The 18,782-nt window shown below is 40.9% G+C and overlaps 2 protein-coding genes across 2 annotated transcripts; both read left to right on the top strand.

The window, feature by feature from the left end:
* Positions 1-225: 225 nt before the first annotated feature.
* LOC103386401 (sterol O-acyltransferase 2-like) lies at positions 226-13,722 on the top strand. The gene is given in 15 exon segments (XM_025059788.1): positions 226-369; positions 2,095-2,216; positions 2,554-2,612; positions 2,703-2,842; positions 4,100-4,153; positions 5,131-5,575; positions 8,393-8,468; positions 9,480-9,564; positions 10,184-10,229; positions 10,861-10,990; positions 11,890-11,987; positions 12,576-12,674; positions 12,811-12,946; positions 13,113-13,258; positions 13,594-13,722. Coding segments are annotated over 14 exon segments (1,656 nt in total). The 5' UTR covers positions 226-369; positions 2,095-2,131; the 3' UTR covers positions 13,651-13,722.
* A 290-nt stretch (positions 13,723-14,012) lies between these two features.
* On the top strand, positions 14,013-16,322 carry LOC103386400 (sterol O-acyltransferase 1-like). The gene is made up of 5 exons (XM_017036550.2): positions 14,013-14,167; positions 14,756-14,854; positions 14,991-15,126; positions 15,272-15,417; positions 15,806-16,322. Exons 1-5 carry the CDS (start codon positions 14,075-14,077, stop codon positions 15,860-15,862), a joined length of 531 nt encoding a protein of 176 aa, XP_016892039.1. The 5' UTR covers positions 14,013-14,074; the 3' UTR covers positions 15,863-16,322.
* The last annotated feature ends 2,460 nt before the right edge of the window (positions 16,323-18,782 follow it).

Genomic DNA, 18,782 nt, shown 5'->3' with positions numbered 1-18,782 from the left:
TACAAAACATCAGGAACATTTCAAAATTCAGCGGGCCGGATTGAACCCCCTAACGGTCCAGGTTTGGCCCCCGGGCCATATGTTTGACACCAATGGTGTGGACAACATTAGAAATATAGCTGAAAGGAAAAAAGCAACATGATTTCAATATAGTTCTATTCATCCATCTCTTTAAAAAAGAAAGTGAAGATGAACTTTAAAGCTGAGGTTTGTCCAAGGCCTGAGTCCAAGAGGACAAAGTTCACAGTAAAGCAGCTGAGCAAAGCAGAGGACAAATAGTCACCAAAAACTACTTTGACGCAGACTTGAATACGCGCTCGTGCCGCTGCGTCACGGCTTCTTACCCCAGGCTGATGCATGACAGACTGAGTGAGTACAAAAAAACGCACAAAAACTGTTGTTGTGTCATTGATTTAGACGGAATACTTGTGCGTAAAAAATTAGTAGAAAAGAAAAGAAAAGACAAGAACTTTTTTATCAACGGTTATTCTTCTCCGTGTGCTTTCATTTATTTTTACTTGTACTGAACTCACCAGGTCAATATTTCATTAACATTTATCAGAAAAATACACAAAATTTTATTTTATCTGATTTTATTCCCCTTTTCATCAAAATGCTTTTCATTTAACTTAAAAAGTTGAGGTTTTAATAGAAAACAGAGCACCAGTGAGGTGTAAGGTTGTCTTCCAGATTAAGGGTCTGGGGTTTAAATCCTGTGACTAAATGAGAAGCTTTTCATCGCTAGGTCACCAGGTGTAAAAACAGTATCAGTTTCAATTAATGACTGCAGTGACCTCTTCAGGAACTAAATGTCAAATATATTCTACTATTTTTGTCATCATTTCTTTATTATTATTATTATTATTATTATTATTATTATTATTATTATTATTATTATTATTATTATTATTATTATTATTATTATTATTATTATTATTATTATTATTATTATTATTATTATTATTATTATTATTATTATTATTATTATTATTATTATTATTATTATTATTATTATTACTACTACTACATATTAATGTTTTGTTAATCTGGACCAGTTTACTGAGCTGGTAGTGTTGGTCCTTTACACCGGTTGTCCCACACCATCCATTGTATTTTTAAAGAACAGTAAATTTTCAAAATAAAAGACTTTATTCTGTTTTCACTGTCTAAAAGACATTTAATTTGGAAAAATTGCCAAATTGTCCTCAAATAAAAAAAAAAGTCAAATGGAAATGACTGAATTCTCTTTAAATTAATATTATGAATTATTTCACTACGATCTACAGCGGCTTGGTCCATGGACTGGTACCGGTCCACGAACCGGGAGTTGGACACCCCTTTGCTTTAAACCAAACGTTCCAGCTGATTTTCACGTTTTTTCTGTTTTCTGTTGTCAGACGCCAGTGTATTCAGTACAACACAAGTCAATTCCAACGAAACAACTCGAGCAAGTTTGTAAAATCCAGCACTCTCTGACAAAGTTTGTTTCTTTCCCTCCGTTGTCCCCCCCCCGCCCCCCCCCCCCTGCCCACTCCCCCTCCTCTTCCCAGTCCTGATTAATGCTGTCTCCGCATCACCCTTTTATCTTATCTGGTCAGAGTGAACTTCCACTGAAGGCAGGTACGCCCACTCTGTCCTCGTGTTTACGTTGTTCAGTCTGACCTACAATGACTGATGATTCCACTCCTCAGGTGGGAAAAAAAAAAAAAAAAAGGTTACCACAGGTCGCAGCGCATCCACGTACGGACTACGATCCCGCTCTCGGACCAAGGCTCCGCCGTCTGTGCACTTTTTACAATTTGTGAGTCACCTCAGCTGAGCTCATCAGGAATATTAATATAAGGCAAGATGCCAGCAGCGTGCCAGAGTCTGAGTTCCATCTTCTAATTTATAAAAAGGAGATCCTGGCTTTAAATAATTTCACCTCCACAAAGGGCACAACGGTCGTAAATCAGCTGGAGTAAAAGCCCGGGACTGTGGCGCTTAAAGCCGCGGTACCAGGTCCAGCTCAGTCATGAGTTCTGATCTGAACGATGAACCGATGAGGTATGACAGTATAATAGTGAGGTCTGTTGTTTGTCATCTGTAATTCAGGATCTTCATAATCCCAGACTCAGTTTCTGGTGTAATCATGACAACATCAGCGCCACCTACGGGACTGTTCCACCGAAACCCCAAAGCATCGAAGCATCAGTCGGACGAGCTCTCCAACCATGGTATTGTCAAACAATTTAGAAAAAAAAAAAAACATTTGTGGTTACTCCTGTATCTGTGTACATGCTTTGAGTACTGCATACTGCAAACTAAATAGACAACAAAAAGCAATGAATACTAAAGTATTGTTTTGCGTACTTTAATTAATAAAGTACTCCTAGTTTAACGCAAGTGCAGTAATGTTTCCCTAAATAAGTAAGGCGGATTTTAAGATTGAATGTACTCTGTTGACAAGGAAAATCGATCTTGGTTACAACTAGTTTCATGAATGCCATGTTATTTAATTCAAACCTTCTTCTTTTTCTCCCCTCTGTGACTTCCCTCCACTCTTCTCTGCAGCCGAGAGCCACAACAGTGTGGAGGAGGTCGATCTGAGACGGTGGCAAAGACACGCAGAGGTCTTTATTTCCGACACCATCTCTCCTGTCTCTGTACGCCGTAATGAGTAAACCTGAAGTCAATGTAGTACTGTTTGTTCCTCCCCGCAGAGGGTTAAGACCAAAGTCCTGGAGCAGGTCCAGGACCATCTCAGCGACCTCCTCGACCAAGCGCTGTCCGAGTCCGTCCAGCCTTATAGACACGGCCAATCGTCCCCGAATGGAAATGTCACAAAAAAGCTCTCAATGAGGTGAGGAGTGGATGATGCCATTAGTGTCTGGAAGATTGAATCTATTTATCTGCAGCTCACTGACTGTGAAGGCAGGATGTTCAACTGGTCAAATTTCCATTTGTTGGCTTTCAGAGCTCAGAAAATGGACAACGGCAAAGTGTTCACGGAGAGGCCATCACTTTTGGAGTAAGTGCCGGAGTCTGGGAATTTGGTTTATTTTTTTGAGATATATAACGTCAGATTAGCGCCACCTGGTGGACGTCGCTGATAGTGCATGCATGTTCTCTTGTTGTGCTATTTGTTGATTACCTAAGGTGCCTGCGGGGTATGTTCTAAAAGTAAAACTAGTCGACAAGAAGGTCAGATATTGTACCGTTACTGTGCTTTTGGAATCAGTTACAAGTTCCAGAAATAATTATTATTACATTGTATACGACGTCTGTATCCAACAAGTAGCTCTTCGTATTGCTAAGTACCCTTGAAGTAGCTCTCCGGTTCAAAAAGGTTGGTGACCCATGACTACTATTTTAATACTACGATTTTATATTATCAAACAGTGGGGCGGGTCCCCCTGAAGGTGCGTGGTGAGGTGACAGGGGACATGTGGGGGTTGGACGTGAAAGGCTTCCAAATGGCACGTTGGACAGAAGTGCGCCACTGCTTGAGCGATAAACACGCCTCCAGTCACTAGGTGGCAGCAACTCATACAGTGGTTTCAAATGAAACACTCTCAACAGTGTCTCTATTCAAGGAGAGGGGTGAGAAAAAAAATGTTGTCCCCCAGGGACCACTGTCTTTGTGGGACTAATTTTCCTAAATATTTTTTCTAGCGCATTTCCTCGTCGCGGTATTAGCATTTTAGCTTCACCGGAGTCAAACTGCGACTGTGAGTCATCGGAGTTATCTCAGAGTTCGCCTGTGTTGTTCTCTCTGTGTGAGGACTCAGCTCCACACTGTAGGAGGTAGAGACAGCTGGTGTCTTAAGACTGACGGTCTTTCCAGGTTGACGTCCTGTGGGAGGGATCTTTCACTTCCCTCTCGAACCATCCGTCACGGAAGTCCCGGTTATATATAGTGTATAGCGCTGTCCGAGTCCGTCCAGCCTTATAGACACGGCCAATCGTCCCCGAATGGAAATGTCACAAAAAAGCTCTCAATGAGGTGAGGAGTGGATGATGCCATTAGTGTCTGGAAGATTGAATCTATTTATCTGCAGCTCACTGACTGTGAAGGCAGGATGTTCAACTGGTCAAATTTCCATTTGTTGGCTTTCAGAGCTCAGAAAATGGACAACGGCAAAGTGTTCACGGAGAGGCCATCACTTTTGGAGTAAGTGCCGGAGTCTGGGAATTTGGTTTATTTTTTTGAGATATATAACGTCAGATTAGCGCCACCTGGTGGACGTCGCTGATAGTGCATGCATGTTCTCTTGTTGTGCTATTTGTTGATTACCTAAGGTGCCTGCGGGGTATGTTCTAAAAGTAAAACTAGTCGACAAGAAGGTCAGATATTGTACCGTTACTGTGCTTTTGGAATCAGTTACAAGTTCCAGAAATAATTATTATTACATTGTATACGACGTCTGTATCCAACAAGTAGCTCTTCGTATTGCTAAGTACCCTTGAAGTAGCTCTCCGGTTCAAAAAGGTTGGTGACCCATGACTACTATTTTAATACTACGATTTTATATTATCAAACAGTGGGGCGGGTCCCCCTGAAGGTGCGTGGTGAGGTGACAGGGGACATGTGGGGGTTGGACGTGAAAGGCTTCCAAATGGCACGTTGGACAGAAGTGCGCCACTGCTTGAGCGATAAACACGCCTCCAGTCACTAGGTGGCAGCAACTCATACAGTGGTTTCAAATGAAACACTCTCAACAGTGTCTCTATTCAAGGAGAGGGGTGAGAAAAAAAATGTTGTCCCCCAGGGACCACTGTCTTTGTGGGACTAATTTTCCTAAATATTTTTTCTAGCGCATTTCCTCGTCGCGGTATTAGCATTTTAGCTTCACCGGAGTCAAACTGCGACTGTGAGTCATCGGAGTTATCTCAGAGTTCGCCTGTGTTGTTCTCTCTGTGTGAGGACTCAGCTCCACACTGTAGGAGGTAGAGACAGCTGGTGTCTTAAGACTGACGGTCTTTCCAGGTTGACGTCCTGTGGGAGGGATCTTTCACTTCCCTCTCGAACCATCCGTCACGGAAGTCCCGGTTATATATAGTGTATAGACGAGCCAAATATATAATCTGTTCATTTTTCAACGAGAGGATGACTTTCCTAATCCTATATATCCTCTCCGTCTGTGTCAGTGAGCTGTTCGAGATCAGCCACATCAGAACCATCTACCACATGTTCATTGCCGTGCTCCTCATCTTCTGTCTCAGCACACTGGCTGTGGACTACATCGACCAGGGCAGGTGCGTCCCGCGCCGAAAACCTCTCCTGTGCCCTTTGTGTTTCCCGCTGCTCACATCTACTCGCCTCATTTGGTAGTAAAATCCCCAGACACGTGGGAATACTGCTTTGTTATTATTTAAGAAAGAAATAACAACGATTTGTCTTCCTGGCGTTCCATTTAATTTCCCTAGTGCACGCCTCACCTCAAGATTTAAATCCTACAAGCTGGAGCTGTCTGTGGGGACGGTGTTGAGTTTCGCGGCCGTCCAGACGTACGTTCTGGGCCTGTGTCCGATCCACGTAGTGGTGGACAACCAGCTGCCTCCAGCCTCCAGATTCATTGTAATACTGGAACAGGTCAGTGTATGGTCGACTGTTGTCCAAATGAAGACATCAATCTGGAACCAAACGATATATAAAACAAATGTGTGGATTAATTAGATGAAATATATCCAGCTCTTAATTTTTCTTCTATATTAGTGATCATGAAATGGTGGCCCGTGGGCAAATGTGGCCGAGTGAACTGTCAAATCAGGGCCATGACTTGATACACCACATAATAATTTTAGACAAAAAAGAGATTTTTATTTAATCAGTCTAGTAAAATTCTGTGTGTGTGTGTGCTTGGTTTTGGAATAGCTAAACTTGTGTGGACTTTTTAAAAATAAACTAGAACTAGAAAGGTAACAAACTACTTTTACTCACATTACTGTAATTGAGTAGTTTTTGTGAGTAATTTGTCATTTTCGAGTCGAACCTCGAGATATGAGCGTAATCCGTTCTGCTCCGAGAGCTCGGCCACCTAGCGTCTGCGATCGTGATCGCGAGGCTTTACTCGTATCTCGAAGCGAAAGTTTGCTTGGTGGCTTACTTTTATCTCGAAATACTCGTATGCCAAGGTCCCACAGGTTTACTCAAGTACATTTTGACTGAGGTATTTTACTTTGCCAGGTTGGGAAAGAACCCTTTCACCAAGTATAAAATTAAAAGTGGGGAAAAAACAATCTTGACCATATCTCTGCCAGCCCTTTGTTTACAAATGCAAACGTGGAAATAACTTTATCATGCAGTGTAAAATGTGCCCCCCCTGGTTGGATGTATTAATTCTCATCCTTTTTGCATCAAGTAATTTAATTAATTAAATTTCATTTAAAGTAACTAAAAGTAACTTTTACTCAAGTAGATTTTTAGATGAGTACTTTTACTCGAGTAGAATTTTGGTAAAGTAAAGATACTTTTACTTAGTTACATTTTTGGTACTCTGCAGACATTCTGTGGGTCCCAAATGAGTGAGTCGGGTCGTTTTGGAATAGCTAAACTTGTGTGGACATTTTAAAAATAAACTAGAACTGGAAGGTTCTACTTTTACTCACATTACTGTAATTGAGTAGTTTTTGTGGGTAATTTGTAATTTTCGAGTCGAACCTCGAGATATGAGCGTAATCCGTTCTGTCTGTGATTGTATCGCGAGTCTTTGCTCGTATCTCGAAGCGAAAGTTTGCTTGGTGGCTTACTTGTATCTCGAAATACTCGTATGCCGAGGGGCTCCTATCTCGAGGTCCCACTGTGAGTTAGTTACTCGTTTGCAAGTTACTATTTTTTTTACTCTTACTCGAGTAAATTATTAGATGAGTACTTTTACTCGAGTAGAATTTTGGTACTTTTTCCATCTATGCAGACATTCTGTAGGTCCCAAATGAGTGAGTCGGGTATTTTGAGGTTCAAGATCCGGTTTGGTATTAGGGTCAGATCAGAGTGAGGGCCAGGATTAGGATGAGGCAGATATTTGTAATCAGAAGGGGAACTGTGAGCTTGTTCTGTCTCCCTTACCTCCTGTAGGTGGAGCTGATTCGTGTCATCAGTCTCACCTGTGTCTCTGGTCATTAGTCTCACTCGTGTCACCTGGAGGCCTGGGTATATACAGTATACCTCTCTCCCTCACTCTCTCTTGTCTTGGTGGGATCATTGTTCTGCGTTGTCTGTGTCTTGAAATCCTGTTTGTTTCTGCCTGGTTTTGAGAATCCAGTAAATGGATGTATTTAGGTTTTCATGTACAGTGTTCCCTTTCTATATCGCGCTTCTCCTATCGCAACCTCAGTACATTGCAGATTTGTTTTTAATCCGATCTCGAGAAATATAGCAAAAAAATTAAACTAAAAGACATTATAAAATAATTATAGATACGAACGTTTTGGCTTTAAAAAAGGGGAAAACATTTGCTATCGATCGCTGCTAGCTTTGTTTACCTAGCCGAGATCGTACACAGCATACTATTGGCTAATACAATGAGTACTCGGTGTACTATTGGCTAATTGAGCATGAGTTATAAACATGTTCCTCACACTGATTGGCTCATGCATCGTAACATCTCTCAGCATCTCCCCTTGTCTGTCGGCCACTCTCTCGTAAAGGGCGTCCTGCCTGCGTCCTCACACTCAGAGGGTATTTTGTCTACGTGAGACATAACATGAATGTGCAAACAAACAAACAAAAGCAGGGAAATCGATACCCAATTACACTTGCCAAAAGAGAAAAAAACTAGACCACAGTTGACTGTGGAGGTGGAACGGTGCAGAGGTAAACATCACTTATCGATCAGTTGGATAAACACGGCCTGTTTAAGAACCCAAACGATATTCATTCATTCAGGAAGAAATAAGAATTTCAGTCACTGAAAGCATTTTAGAAGAACACGATGTGACGTGAAGCACCTGCCATCGCTAAATCCCACACCGGTTCTTGTCCTTCTGGCTGTGACATCAGTGTTTTACCGGGTGTGTTACAGTAGGTTGTCCTCAGGTTTAATTAGTCATTAAAGTTCAAAACAGTGTCACGTTTCATTTATCAAATCCAGATTTTACTGCAACGTGAACAGATGCTCATCGTAAAAAAAACAAAAAACAATAATTCAACACAGCCAGCGCATATATAATACATTGACAATTCATATACATTAGGCGGGAAATAGTCCATGTTGACCACAAGGAGCTGCATAAAGTGTGGTTTATGAAGATGTTTTCCATCATAATGGTGTAAAGATCTAAAATGAGTTCGGGGGTTGTAAAAATCAAGGCTGTCGTTATCGCGGAATTTCTTTCTCTCAATACGAGATAAACAGGCAACGCAGGGATGTCATCTCACATTAGCATTTTATCTCTGTCCATTTCCCCTCAGATCCGTTTCCTGATGAAGAGCTACTCCTTCATGAGAGAAACTGCCCCTGCGATAATAAAGAACGTGCCAAAGGAAGGTACTATAATGTATTGTTGTTGGGTTTATTTACTCCTCGGGCAGGGTCATTACTCACCGTGGCACTTAGCAGACACCGTAGAAAAATGGCTAAAACAGAGCTCAGCAGGTTGGCTCATAATGATTTATGACGGCGTGAAGCCAAGCGCGAATACACCTGCGTGCGATAAACAACCTGAGGAGCGTGCGGCTCAGCGAGGCCTCGCTGTAAATGTCAGCGTCGGTGCCACGCAAAAGGTACGCAACATGGAAAGGAAGCTTGGACTATAAAAGTCAGATAAATATAAATACACTCGATCAAAGTGTCCACAGTTTGTCGTCAATACTTCTATGACATCATCATCGAGTACAGCAGGTACTCTAGATCAGGGTTCCCCCAACCAACGGTTTGGGGACCTGCAGTGGGCCGTAGATCATTAGGGTACAGACGATATAAAGAGTTCACTTTAATTACCGAAGTCTTATATTCACTTTTAACTCATATCCGATATGTTGAGTTTGTCCAAACAATTCAGTTACAATTCCGATATCAACCGATACCGATGTATGCAGTCGTTTTCCCCCCAAATCTGCGGTAAACATCTCAGGAACCCACAAGCGATTCCAACATATTTGGCAAAACCCAAGCATCGCGATATCGGATTTTCATTATCAGAGTAAAAAGAAAATGATAATGATTCTCACAAATTACATAATTAAGCTAATATCGGGATGATAACATCGGTCAGCCGATATTATTGGACATCCCTAACTTTCATTTTTTCTGCTCCATTTCATTGCTAGGCTCAGGTTTTTTTTTTTTTTTTTCATACACTGACAACCCACAGGTCCCTAGAGTAACCATGCAAACAAACCACAAACTATTTTCATTATAAACTTTGTACACAACATAACTCTTTCACACACCCACACACTCCTGCACTTGGGGAACTGCGTTAGATCACAGCATCTGTGTTTAGATACGAGTGTGAACACAACTTGATCATCATGTCGTTTCGTTTCTGCCTTTCAGGAGAGTCTCCATCGTTTCCTACATTATCCAGCTACCTGTACTTCCTGTTCTGCCCCACTCTAATATACAGAGAGTCATATCCAAGGTGAGATGTCGCCCTGATGTATTGAATCGTGTTTTTTTTGTTTTTTTTGTGAACCTATATCAGTTATAGATCATATTTTTTTTGCGGAAGTTTTAACTTTCACCACCAGAGTCAACCTTATGTTGTGTTTCCTCAAAGTAGGATCGTAATTCACAAAGGGAAACGCTTTTTCTTCCACTGAAATTCGAACTAAATCTCATTAATCGACTTTCATTAGTGAGGAGTGTATTTGAAATCAACACTAGAAGACGCTATTACTGTCAGCGCAAAACACAAAAAATGTTATGAAACCAAAATGCCTACAGAGATAAAGAGTTATAAATGACGACAAATTTAAAAAAAAAAAAAAGTCTGTAATTAAATTAGTTTTATTAGCATTTTTTAGCACAGGAAACAGTTTGTCTTTGACAATCTTTAATATACTTAAGTATTAGCATTTTTTAGCACAGGAAACAGTTTCCGAGTTTGTCTTTGACAATCTTTAATCTACTTAAGTAATTCAATTTGGTGAAATTATAGATTTTTTATATAATCTGTAATGTATTTTTCAAAATGCGCCAATTAAGGAATTAAGGAAGAGCACACAGACGTTAGCTACCCTATTTTTTTCTCTTCACAGAAATACTCACATAAGATGGAAGTACGTTGGTAGTACTCTGGCCATGGTAAATACTCTTGAATTTATTGTCATATATCATCTTTACAAAGTTTGTACCGTAGTTTCCGGACTATGGGCCTCAACTTTTTTCACATGCTTTGAACCCTGCGCTTAAACAATGATGCGGCTAATTTATGGATTTTTACGTGCTAACAAAGTTCATACCGCTAGCGATCAATGGCTTTTCTGGTCGACTACTGTGTGTTAGACTAGTAGCGTATGTCTGTCTGTGAATGGCACGTGAGAAACACTGTTAAAAGATAGTAGTGTATGTCTGTCTGTGAACGGCATGTGAGAAACACTGTTAAAAGGGAGTTAGCCCAGGAGCTAATGTTAGCGTCAGCCCTGGAGCAGATCACTAAGTCTCCCCTGTGCATTCCAACTACGGTCGGGGTCTTTTTAAATTTAGTGGGTGCGACTTATATTCAGGTGCGCTCAGTGGTCTGGGGTGCGACTTATATTCAGGTGTGCTCAGTGGTCCAGAAATTACGGTAATAATAAATTATCACCTCAGCAGTTTTTTTTTAAACTACTTTGGTTGTAGTTACACAGTGCTGATCAAATAAAAGGACCTAGCCCGAACCCACACCGTGGTATGAAGTATGCAAACTCTCACCACTCTGTCAAACTTTCTGTAGATTTTGGGATGCCTGTTTTACGGCTACTTCATCCTGGTGCGCCTCTGTGTGCCGGTCTTCAGAATGGACACCAACCAGCCGTTCAGTTTAAGGACAATGGTTCTGGCTGTTTTCAACTCAATACTTCCAGGTACTACACACACACACAGACAATCCTTTAGAGCATACGTGTCAAACTTAAGGCGCGGGGGCCAAATGGCGGCCCGCCAAGCCATTTTGTGTGGCCCGCGGGAGCTTAAAAAGCATTTAGTAAAGTCCATGTAACAGAGAGCTTGAATAAATCATAATCAATTGCAGATACATGTATTGGTCTGTTATGGAGGAGCTACATCTATACCAGACTCTTCTATTTGTATCAAAGTCTGAATGACTTTTATTTTCAAATATTGCCAGATTATCGTCAAATAAAGAAAGTAAATGGAAAAATACAAAAATGAAGTAAATTACATTTTTTGTGTCTCACTGCCGGCCGGTACCAAATGATCTATGGACTAATCCTAGTCAGCGAACCGGGGGTTGGGGACCCCATGATCTATACAGTGTTCCATTTAAAACCGGCCCTTCAACAGGAACTGTATTGCTGATGTGGCCCCCTGGTGGTAATGAGTTTGACACCCCTGCTTTAGAGTGTCCTAGTTCCATTTTTTTAAAAACCCGATACGAGTATTTTCTACGATGGCCCTGAAGGTTTTTTCGGTAATTGTTACGCCGGACATAGTAGGCAGGAACCAAGTGCAGCACAAAGAATTCCAAAGGGCAAAAACATCAAAACTCACTTTTTTGTCACAAGGCATGAACTTCAAAAACATGGCACAGAGAGTGAGTGAGAGAGGTATATATACCATGAGCACCAGGTGACACCAGTGAGACTGATGAGCAGAGAGACAGGTGAATGTGATGACACTGATTAACTCCACCCAGCAGACATTGACAGGAGAGGGAAAACAGACAGCCCTAACAGGAATGTTGTTGTTGTTTCCTGAAATGTTCTGAACTGTCGTTGTTGTTGTTGTTGTTGTTGTCTCCCAGGTATCATGCTCCTTCTGTTGTGCTTCTTTGCCTTTATGCACTGCTGGCTAAACCTCTTTGGGGAGCTGCTGCATTTTGCTGACAGGATGTTCTACAAGGTTTGTGTCGTTCCGTACAACGGTCAGCAGCGTCCTCTGCTCCTGGGAGGATCGATATTGATGAACGACAAGTGAAAATTGCAGCGGGGTGGCTCTGCGTTTATTTAATGACTGCACTAATCGTGTGATTTGATCCGGTTTGGTTAATGTCTACTGCAGCTACTCTACATTTGATGACAAAAAAAAAAAAAAAATCATCAGTTTGCAGAGGAGAAAGAAAGATAAACTCTCGATCAATTGAGTTAATCATTTCAGGTGATGTCATCATCGAGGTTAGTTTATCTAATTAATAACAAACAAATAAGAGTCTAAACTCTGCCAAATCCCACTTGGCTCTTCTTTAAATAAATAAGAGCAACAGTGGGTTTTCCCTGCAGCATGTAGAAACACTGAGTAAAAAAAAAAAAAAAAAATCCAGAAAACTCAGAAAGAGCTAGCATTAAACCTAGTCAAAACACGAATAATCCAAAGGCTAAAAAAAAATTACATCTAATTAGAGAAATATCTTTTCCCTTTGGTGTTAATAATGAGATAAAAGTCCGGTGAAAGTCAGTTTGTGTTTTTATATTTGTGTTCTTGTCCTTCCAGGACTGGTGGAATTCCACGTCATTTGCCAACTATTACCGTACATGGAATATTGTAGTTCACGACTGGCTGTACTATTATGGATACAGAGACTTCCTCTGGGTTTGTACCACTCACTTCCACTCACTTCCTATGTGACACAATGACTATATGACTTAAAAAATCCCTGCGGCACCAACGCGATTGCTGACCTTTGACCCCCCGCCCTGTCTCTGTGCTCCGTCTGTGACCCCTGCAGCTGTCGAAGAGGAGATTCCGCGCAGCTGCCATGCTTTCCGTTTTCATCGTCTCCGCAGTCGTCCATGAATACGCCCTGGCCATGGGCTTCGGATTCTTCTACCCCGTCATGTTCTGCCTTTTTGCAGTTTTTGGAGGTGAAGAATTGACCTATAAATACACAATTCGACTCAAATCCAAACATTTATTCTCGCCTCCGACCCGAAGGTAGAGAAGGATTGGATTATCGCCTCGCCGCCTTACTCAAATAAAGGCTCAATGTTTAACCACACACCTCTTTTTTTTTTTCTTTTCTTCTTCCAGTGGTTTTTAATTTCACTCTGAACGACAAACGTCAGAGCCCCGTGTTCAACATCATCATGTGGACGTGTCTTTTCGTCGGCCAGGGCATCCAGGTGTGTCTGTACTGCCAGGAGTGGTACGCTCAGATACACTGTCCGCGGAAAGAGGTGAGCACGGACATCTTGTGGCGATGCAGATTTGCCAGAAGAAGAAAAAGACTTACAAGCTCACACATAAGTCCATGCAGTAGAAGCTGAAGACAGATGCTGCAGATGTCACTGATCGTCATGACGGCTGGCCACAGCTGCACCAATCGTGTCAACTCCTCTGTCCAATTCACCGCATTAGTGCGTTTTCCCCTGCAGGGTGCAGTGTCATTCATGCACGCACACACACACAGACAAGGCTTGACACACATAAACAGCTGGGTAAAAATAGAACTGATGTCTGTAAAATGACGACTAAATTCAATTCTAATTTTTTGTTTTCGTTTAAACATCAGAATAGCTTTTGGGAGCTGGTGACGCCTCGGTCCTGGTCCTGCACCTATCAGAGATGAAGCTGCTGTTCTCGCAAGATGGCGGAAGGAGATGGAGATACATGCAGTAAACAGACACTAATGGACAAACAAGAAAACTAATTTTTTTTTTTCATCGTATGTTTCAATCATTCCGGGTCAAGATGTGAGTCTGTAGTCTCGACCTCCATGGAGGGGGTATGTTTGTTCGTCATATGTCTATACGTGAGAGATCTTTCTGTTATTTGGTCCCAGATCCATTACAGGATATTGAAAAAGCGGTTGTTGACTTTGGGAGATAAGGGTGTGTGGGAAAACACAGTGACCTTGGCCGAGGCTCCTACTGTCTGTATGTATTGTGATTCAACGTATAGACATATAGACATATGTTTACTATGTTGTTGTTGTTTCCTGAAATGTTCTGAACTGTCGTTGTTGTTGTTGTTGTTGTTGTCTCCCAGGTATCATGCTCCTTCTGTTGTGCTTCTTTGCCTTTATGCACTGCTGGCTAAACCTCTTTGGGGAGCTGCTGCATTTTGCTGACAGGATGTTCTACAAGGTTTGTGTCGTTCCGTACAACGGTCAGCAGCGTCCTCTGCTCCTGGGAGGATCGATATTGATGAACGACAAGTGAAAATTGCAGCGGGGTGGCTCTGCGTTTATTTAATGACTGCACTAATCGTGTGATTTGATCCGGTTTGGTTAATGTCTACTGCAGCTACTCTACATTTGATGACAAAAAAAAAAAAAAAATCATCAGTTTGCAGAGGAGAAAGAAAGATAAACTCTCGATCAATTGAGTTAATCATTTCAGGTGATGTCATCATCGAGGTTAGTTTATCTAATTAATAACAAACAAATAAGAGTCTAAACTCTGCCAAATCCCACTTGGCTCTTCTTTAAATAAATAAGAGCAACAGTGGGTTTTCCCTGCAGCATGTAGAAACACTGAGTAAAAAAAAAAAAAAAAAATCCAGAAAACTCAGAAAGAGCTAGCATTAAACCTAGTCAAAACACGAATAATCCAAAGGCTAAAAAAAAATTACATCTAATTAGAGAAATATCTTTTCCCTTTGGTGTTAATAATGAGATAAAAGTCCGGTGAAAGTCAGTTTGTGTTTTTATATTTGTGTTCTTGTCCTTCCAGGACTGGTGGAATTCCACGTCATTTGCCAACTATTACCGTACATGGAATATTGTAGTTCACGACTGGCTGTACTATTATGGATACAGAGACTTCCTCTGGGTTTGTACCACTCACTTCCACTCACTTCCTATGTGACACAATGACTATATGACTTAAAAAATCCCTGCGGCACCAACGCGATTGCTGACCTTTGACCCCCCGCCCTGTCTCTGTGCTCCGTCTGTGACCCCTGCAGCTGTCGAACAGGAGATTCCGCGCAGCTGCCATGCTTTCCGTCTTCATCGTCTCCGCAGTCGTCCATGAATACGCCCTGGCCATGGGCTTCGGATTCTTCTACCCCGTCATGTTCTGCCTTTTTGCAGTTTTTGGAGGTGAAGAATTGACCTATAAATACACAATTCGACTCAAATCCAAACATTTATTCTCGCCTCCGACCCGAAGGTAGAGAAGGATTGGATTATCGCCTCGCCGCCTTACTCAAATAAAGGCTCAATGTTTTTTTTCTTCTTCTTCCAGTGGTTTTTAATTTCACTCTGAACGACAAACGTCAGAGCCCCGTGTTCAACATCATCATGTGGACGTGTCTTTTCGTCGGCCAGGGCATCCAGGTGTGTCTGTACTGCCAGGAGTGGTACGCTCAGATACACTGTCCGCGGAAAGAGGTGAGCACGGACATCTTGTGGCGATGCAGATTTGCCAGAAGAAGAAAAAGACTTACAAGCTCACACATAAGTCCATGCAGTAGAAGCTGAAGACAGATGCTGCAGATGTCACTGATCGTCATGACGGCTGGCCACAGCTGCACCAATCGTGTCAACTCCTCTGTCCAATTCACCGCATTAGTGCGTTTTCCCCTGCAGGGTGCAGTGTCATTCATGCACGCACACACACACAGACAATCCCCTGCAGGGTGCAGTGTCATTCATGAATGCACACACACACACAGAGACAGGGCTTGACACACATAAACAGCTGGGTAAAAATAGAACTGATGTCTGTAAAACGACGACTAAATTAAATCCTATTTTTTTCTTTTCGTTTAAACATCAGAATAGCTTTTGGGAGCTGGTGACGCCTCGGTCCTGGTCCTGCACCTATCAGAGATGAAGCTGCTGTTCTCGCAAGATGGCGGAAGGAGATGGAGATACATGCAGTAAACAGACACTAATGGACAAACAAGAAAACTAATTTTTTTTTTTCCATCGTATGTTTCAATCATTCCGGGTCAAGATGTGAGTCTGTAGTCTCGACCTCCATGGAGGGGGTATGTTTGTTCGTCATATGTCTATACGTGAGAGATCTTTCTGTTATTTGGTCCCAGATCCATTACAGGATATTGAAAAAGCGGTTGTTGACTTTGGGAGATAAGGGTGTGTGGGAAAACACAGTGACCTTGGCCGAGGCTCCTACTGTCTGTATGTATTGTGATTCAACGTATAGACATATAGACATATGTTTACTAAAACATTTGTGTTGTAGATTTGTGTGTTCTGTGATAAATGTGTTAATTTATTCGAGCAATGTATAAATGTGTGCTGTAAGTGATATAAATGTTTTGACCTATAAAGTGTTTGATGACAGATTTTTTTTAAAAAATACATACACACACGTGTATATGTACATATAAATATATATATTCACATATATAAACCTAAATGTGTGTATATATATAAATATATGTATATATTTATACACATTTACATATTATGTATACATGTATATGTTTGTGTATATTTACATATGCAAAGCTAAATGTGTATATATGTATATAAATATATATACACATATATTTACATATATATACAGTACATATATGTTTTTGTGTGTACTGTATATACACATATATTTACATATAAATACAGTACATGTATGTTTTTGTGTGTATATATAGATAGATAGATAAATAAATAAATATATATGTAATTATGTATATATGCACATATACATAGATAGGACACCTAAACCTAGCCTGTGTGATCCTTCCTTGGCCGTGGCCTAAAAGACACATCGGTTGGTTGGGTGAGCAGGTTGGTTGGCAGCGCCTCATCATCAGGCCATTAAGCCTCTGAAGTCACTCCGGATATAGTGGATTAACTCTCAAGTAGTGTTTACATTTGGTAACGTAATGCTCTGTAAGACGATACGACCGTGACGCAGCAGGACAAGAACATTTCCACTGCAAATCTTGTTAGGTTTTTTTTTTCTTTTTTTTTTCCATGCTTGATTTTATGCTTTTCCCCCTGCTATATTCTGAGGCCTCGGATTACACTAGTGCACAGAATTACAACAATCGAAACTGATCCACTGACCATGGAACAATGTATTGCATTTGCTCATACACGTCCCTGTCCGGCCTTGACAATCTGTAAGTGTCTGATTTAACTCTGGATCTGATGAGTACTCCAATGGGGCGGTTACACTGCAATACATTTAAAGTAAAAGCCCCGAGGCAGATTTTTCTTGGGCCCTAAAACTCCCACTTCAAGGTGCTTGACTTTTAAAAATACACGACCCTTGCTTTTAATTCAAACTGTCTAGTGAACTATTATTGGATTTCAGAATGTCAAGAAAAGGATTCATTCATCTTGGGTGTGACCGTGGGCAGTAAACGTCTGATATTCAGTCAGCCTGCTGCCATTTATGTCTCTGTGATACGCTCCCACTGGCTATGTTTCATCAATCAGCTACTGATGTGGTAATAAGGTCAAAGCTGTCCCATACGACAACCAGCAAATGACACGGACGTAAATATTTCCATTATATTCAGCGATTGAGCTTCTCTCAATTTTGTTCTTTTTAACAATTCCATTTAAAACCCTTCAACAAAAAAATGGAACACATCCCTTGGCGTCCCTGCGGTAATCATGCTAATTGGAGAATTTGACCAATTATTAGTACGATCTTTCAAATTTAAAAAGGTGAAAAAGAATTACATTGACTCACGTTACTGTAATCGAGTACGTTTTGTGAGTATTCTGTAATGTTTGAAGTAGTTTTGAGAACAGATCATTTTCTTTTTACTTAAGAAATGAAATGTACTCAAGCACATTTTGACTCGAGTATTTTACTTTGCTACATTGGAAAAGAACCTGTTACCGAGTTAAAAAATAAATGTGGGGGAAAACAAGCTGCGTTGACGTTGACTAAGAGACAGACTGAAGTGGTCCATATGGCTTTTTAATAGCCCGCCAAACCTGTCCAAATTATAGTAATCATTTGTATCGTCATTATACTTCTGATTTTCCCTGCAATTACCTAATTTCCCCAATAGATGGCGTAGAAAAGGCTAACGCATTTTAGCCTTTATGCATGAGTTTTACATGTCATTTGTCATAGTTAACGTGAACGCTCTACCACCCCTGCTAGCCTGTGATTGGATGATGGCTGATGCTGAACAAAAAAAATGGAGGTTGAGGATTGCTGAGCAGTGAGCTCCCCTGAAGCAGATGACTCATAAAGAGAAGGAAATCCTTGACCATATCTCAGCCAGCTCTTTGTTTTCAAATGCAAATGAGGCAATAACTTCATCATGAAATACAAAAAGAAAATGAGGCAATAACTTCATCATGAAATGCAAAAAGAGCTGCTGCTGCTGTCAAAACGTCAGTGTTCTTTCATTTGAATTTGCAGTAAAAGTGTTCAAATGGATCATAGAATTCTCAACCTCTGCCACTTGTATTTAAAATGTTGATTAAAAACAACCAGTGGCAGACTGGATGTATGACTCGTTCCTTTTTTTTTGCATCAAGTAATTTAAAGTAGCTAAGTAACTTTTACTCAAAGTAAATTCCACATTAAGTATTTTTACTTGAGTATTTTTTTAGGTCAGTACTTTCATTTGAGTAGAATTTAAGCAAAGAAATACTTTTACTTCATTACATTTTTTTTTTTTTTAGTACTTATTCGACCTCTGCTGAAACCCCATCAGACAAATGTAATGTCTGAACCACAAAGCACGGAGGGTTAACTTGAGCCGTAATGGCTCCACTGGCTCATCTCTGGAATTACAGCAACCACCAGAAATGTT

This window comes from Cynoglossus semilaevis, chromosome 11 (assembly GCF_000523025.1).
Source record: "Cynoglossus semilaevis isolate Cse_v1.0 chromosome 11, Cse_v1.0, whole genome shotgun sequence".
In the NCBI taxonomy this organism is placed as follows: domain Eukaryota; kingdom Metazoa; phylum Chordata; class Actinopteri; order Pleuronectiformes; family Cynoglossidae; genus Cynoglossus; species Cynoglossus semilaevis.
This window is presented reverse-complemented; position numbering and strand designations above follow the sequence as displayed.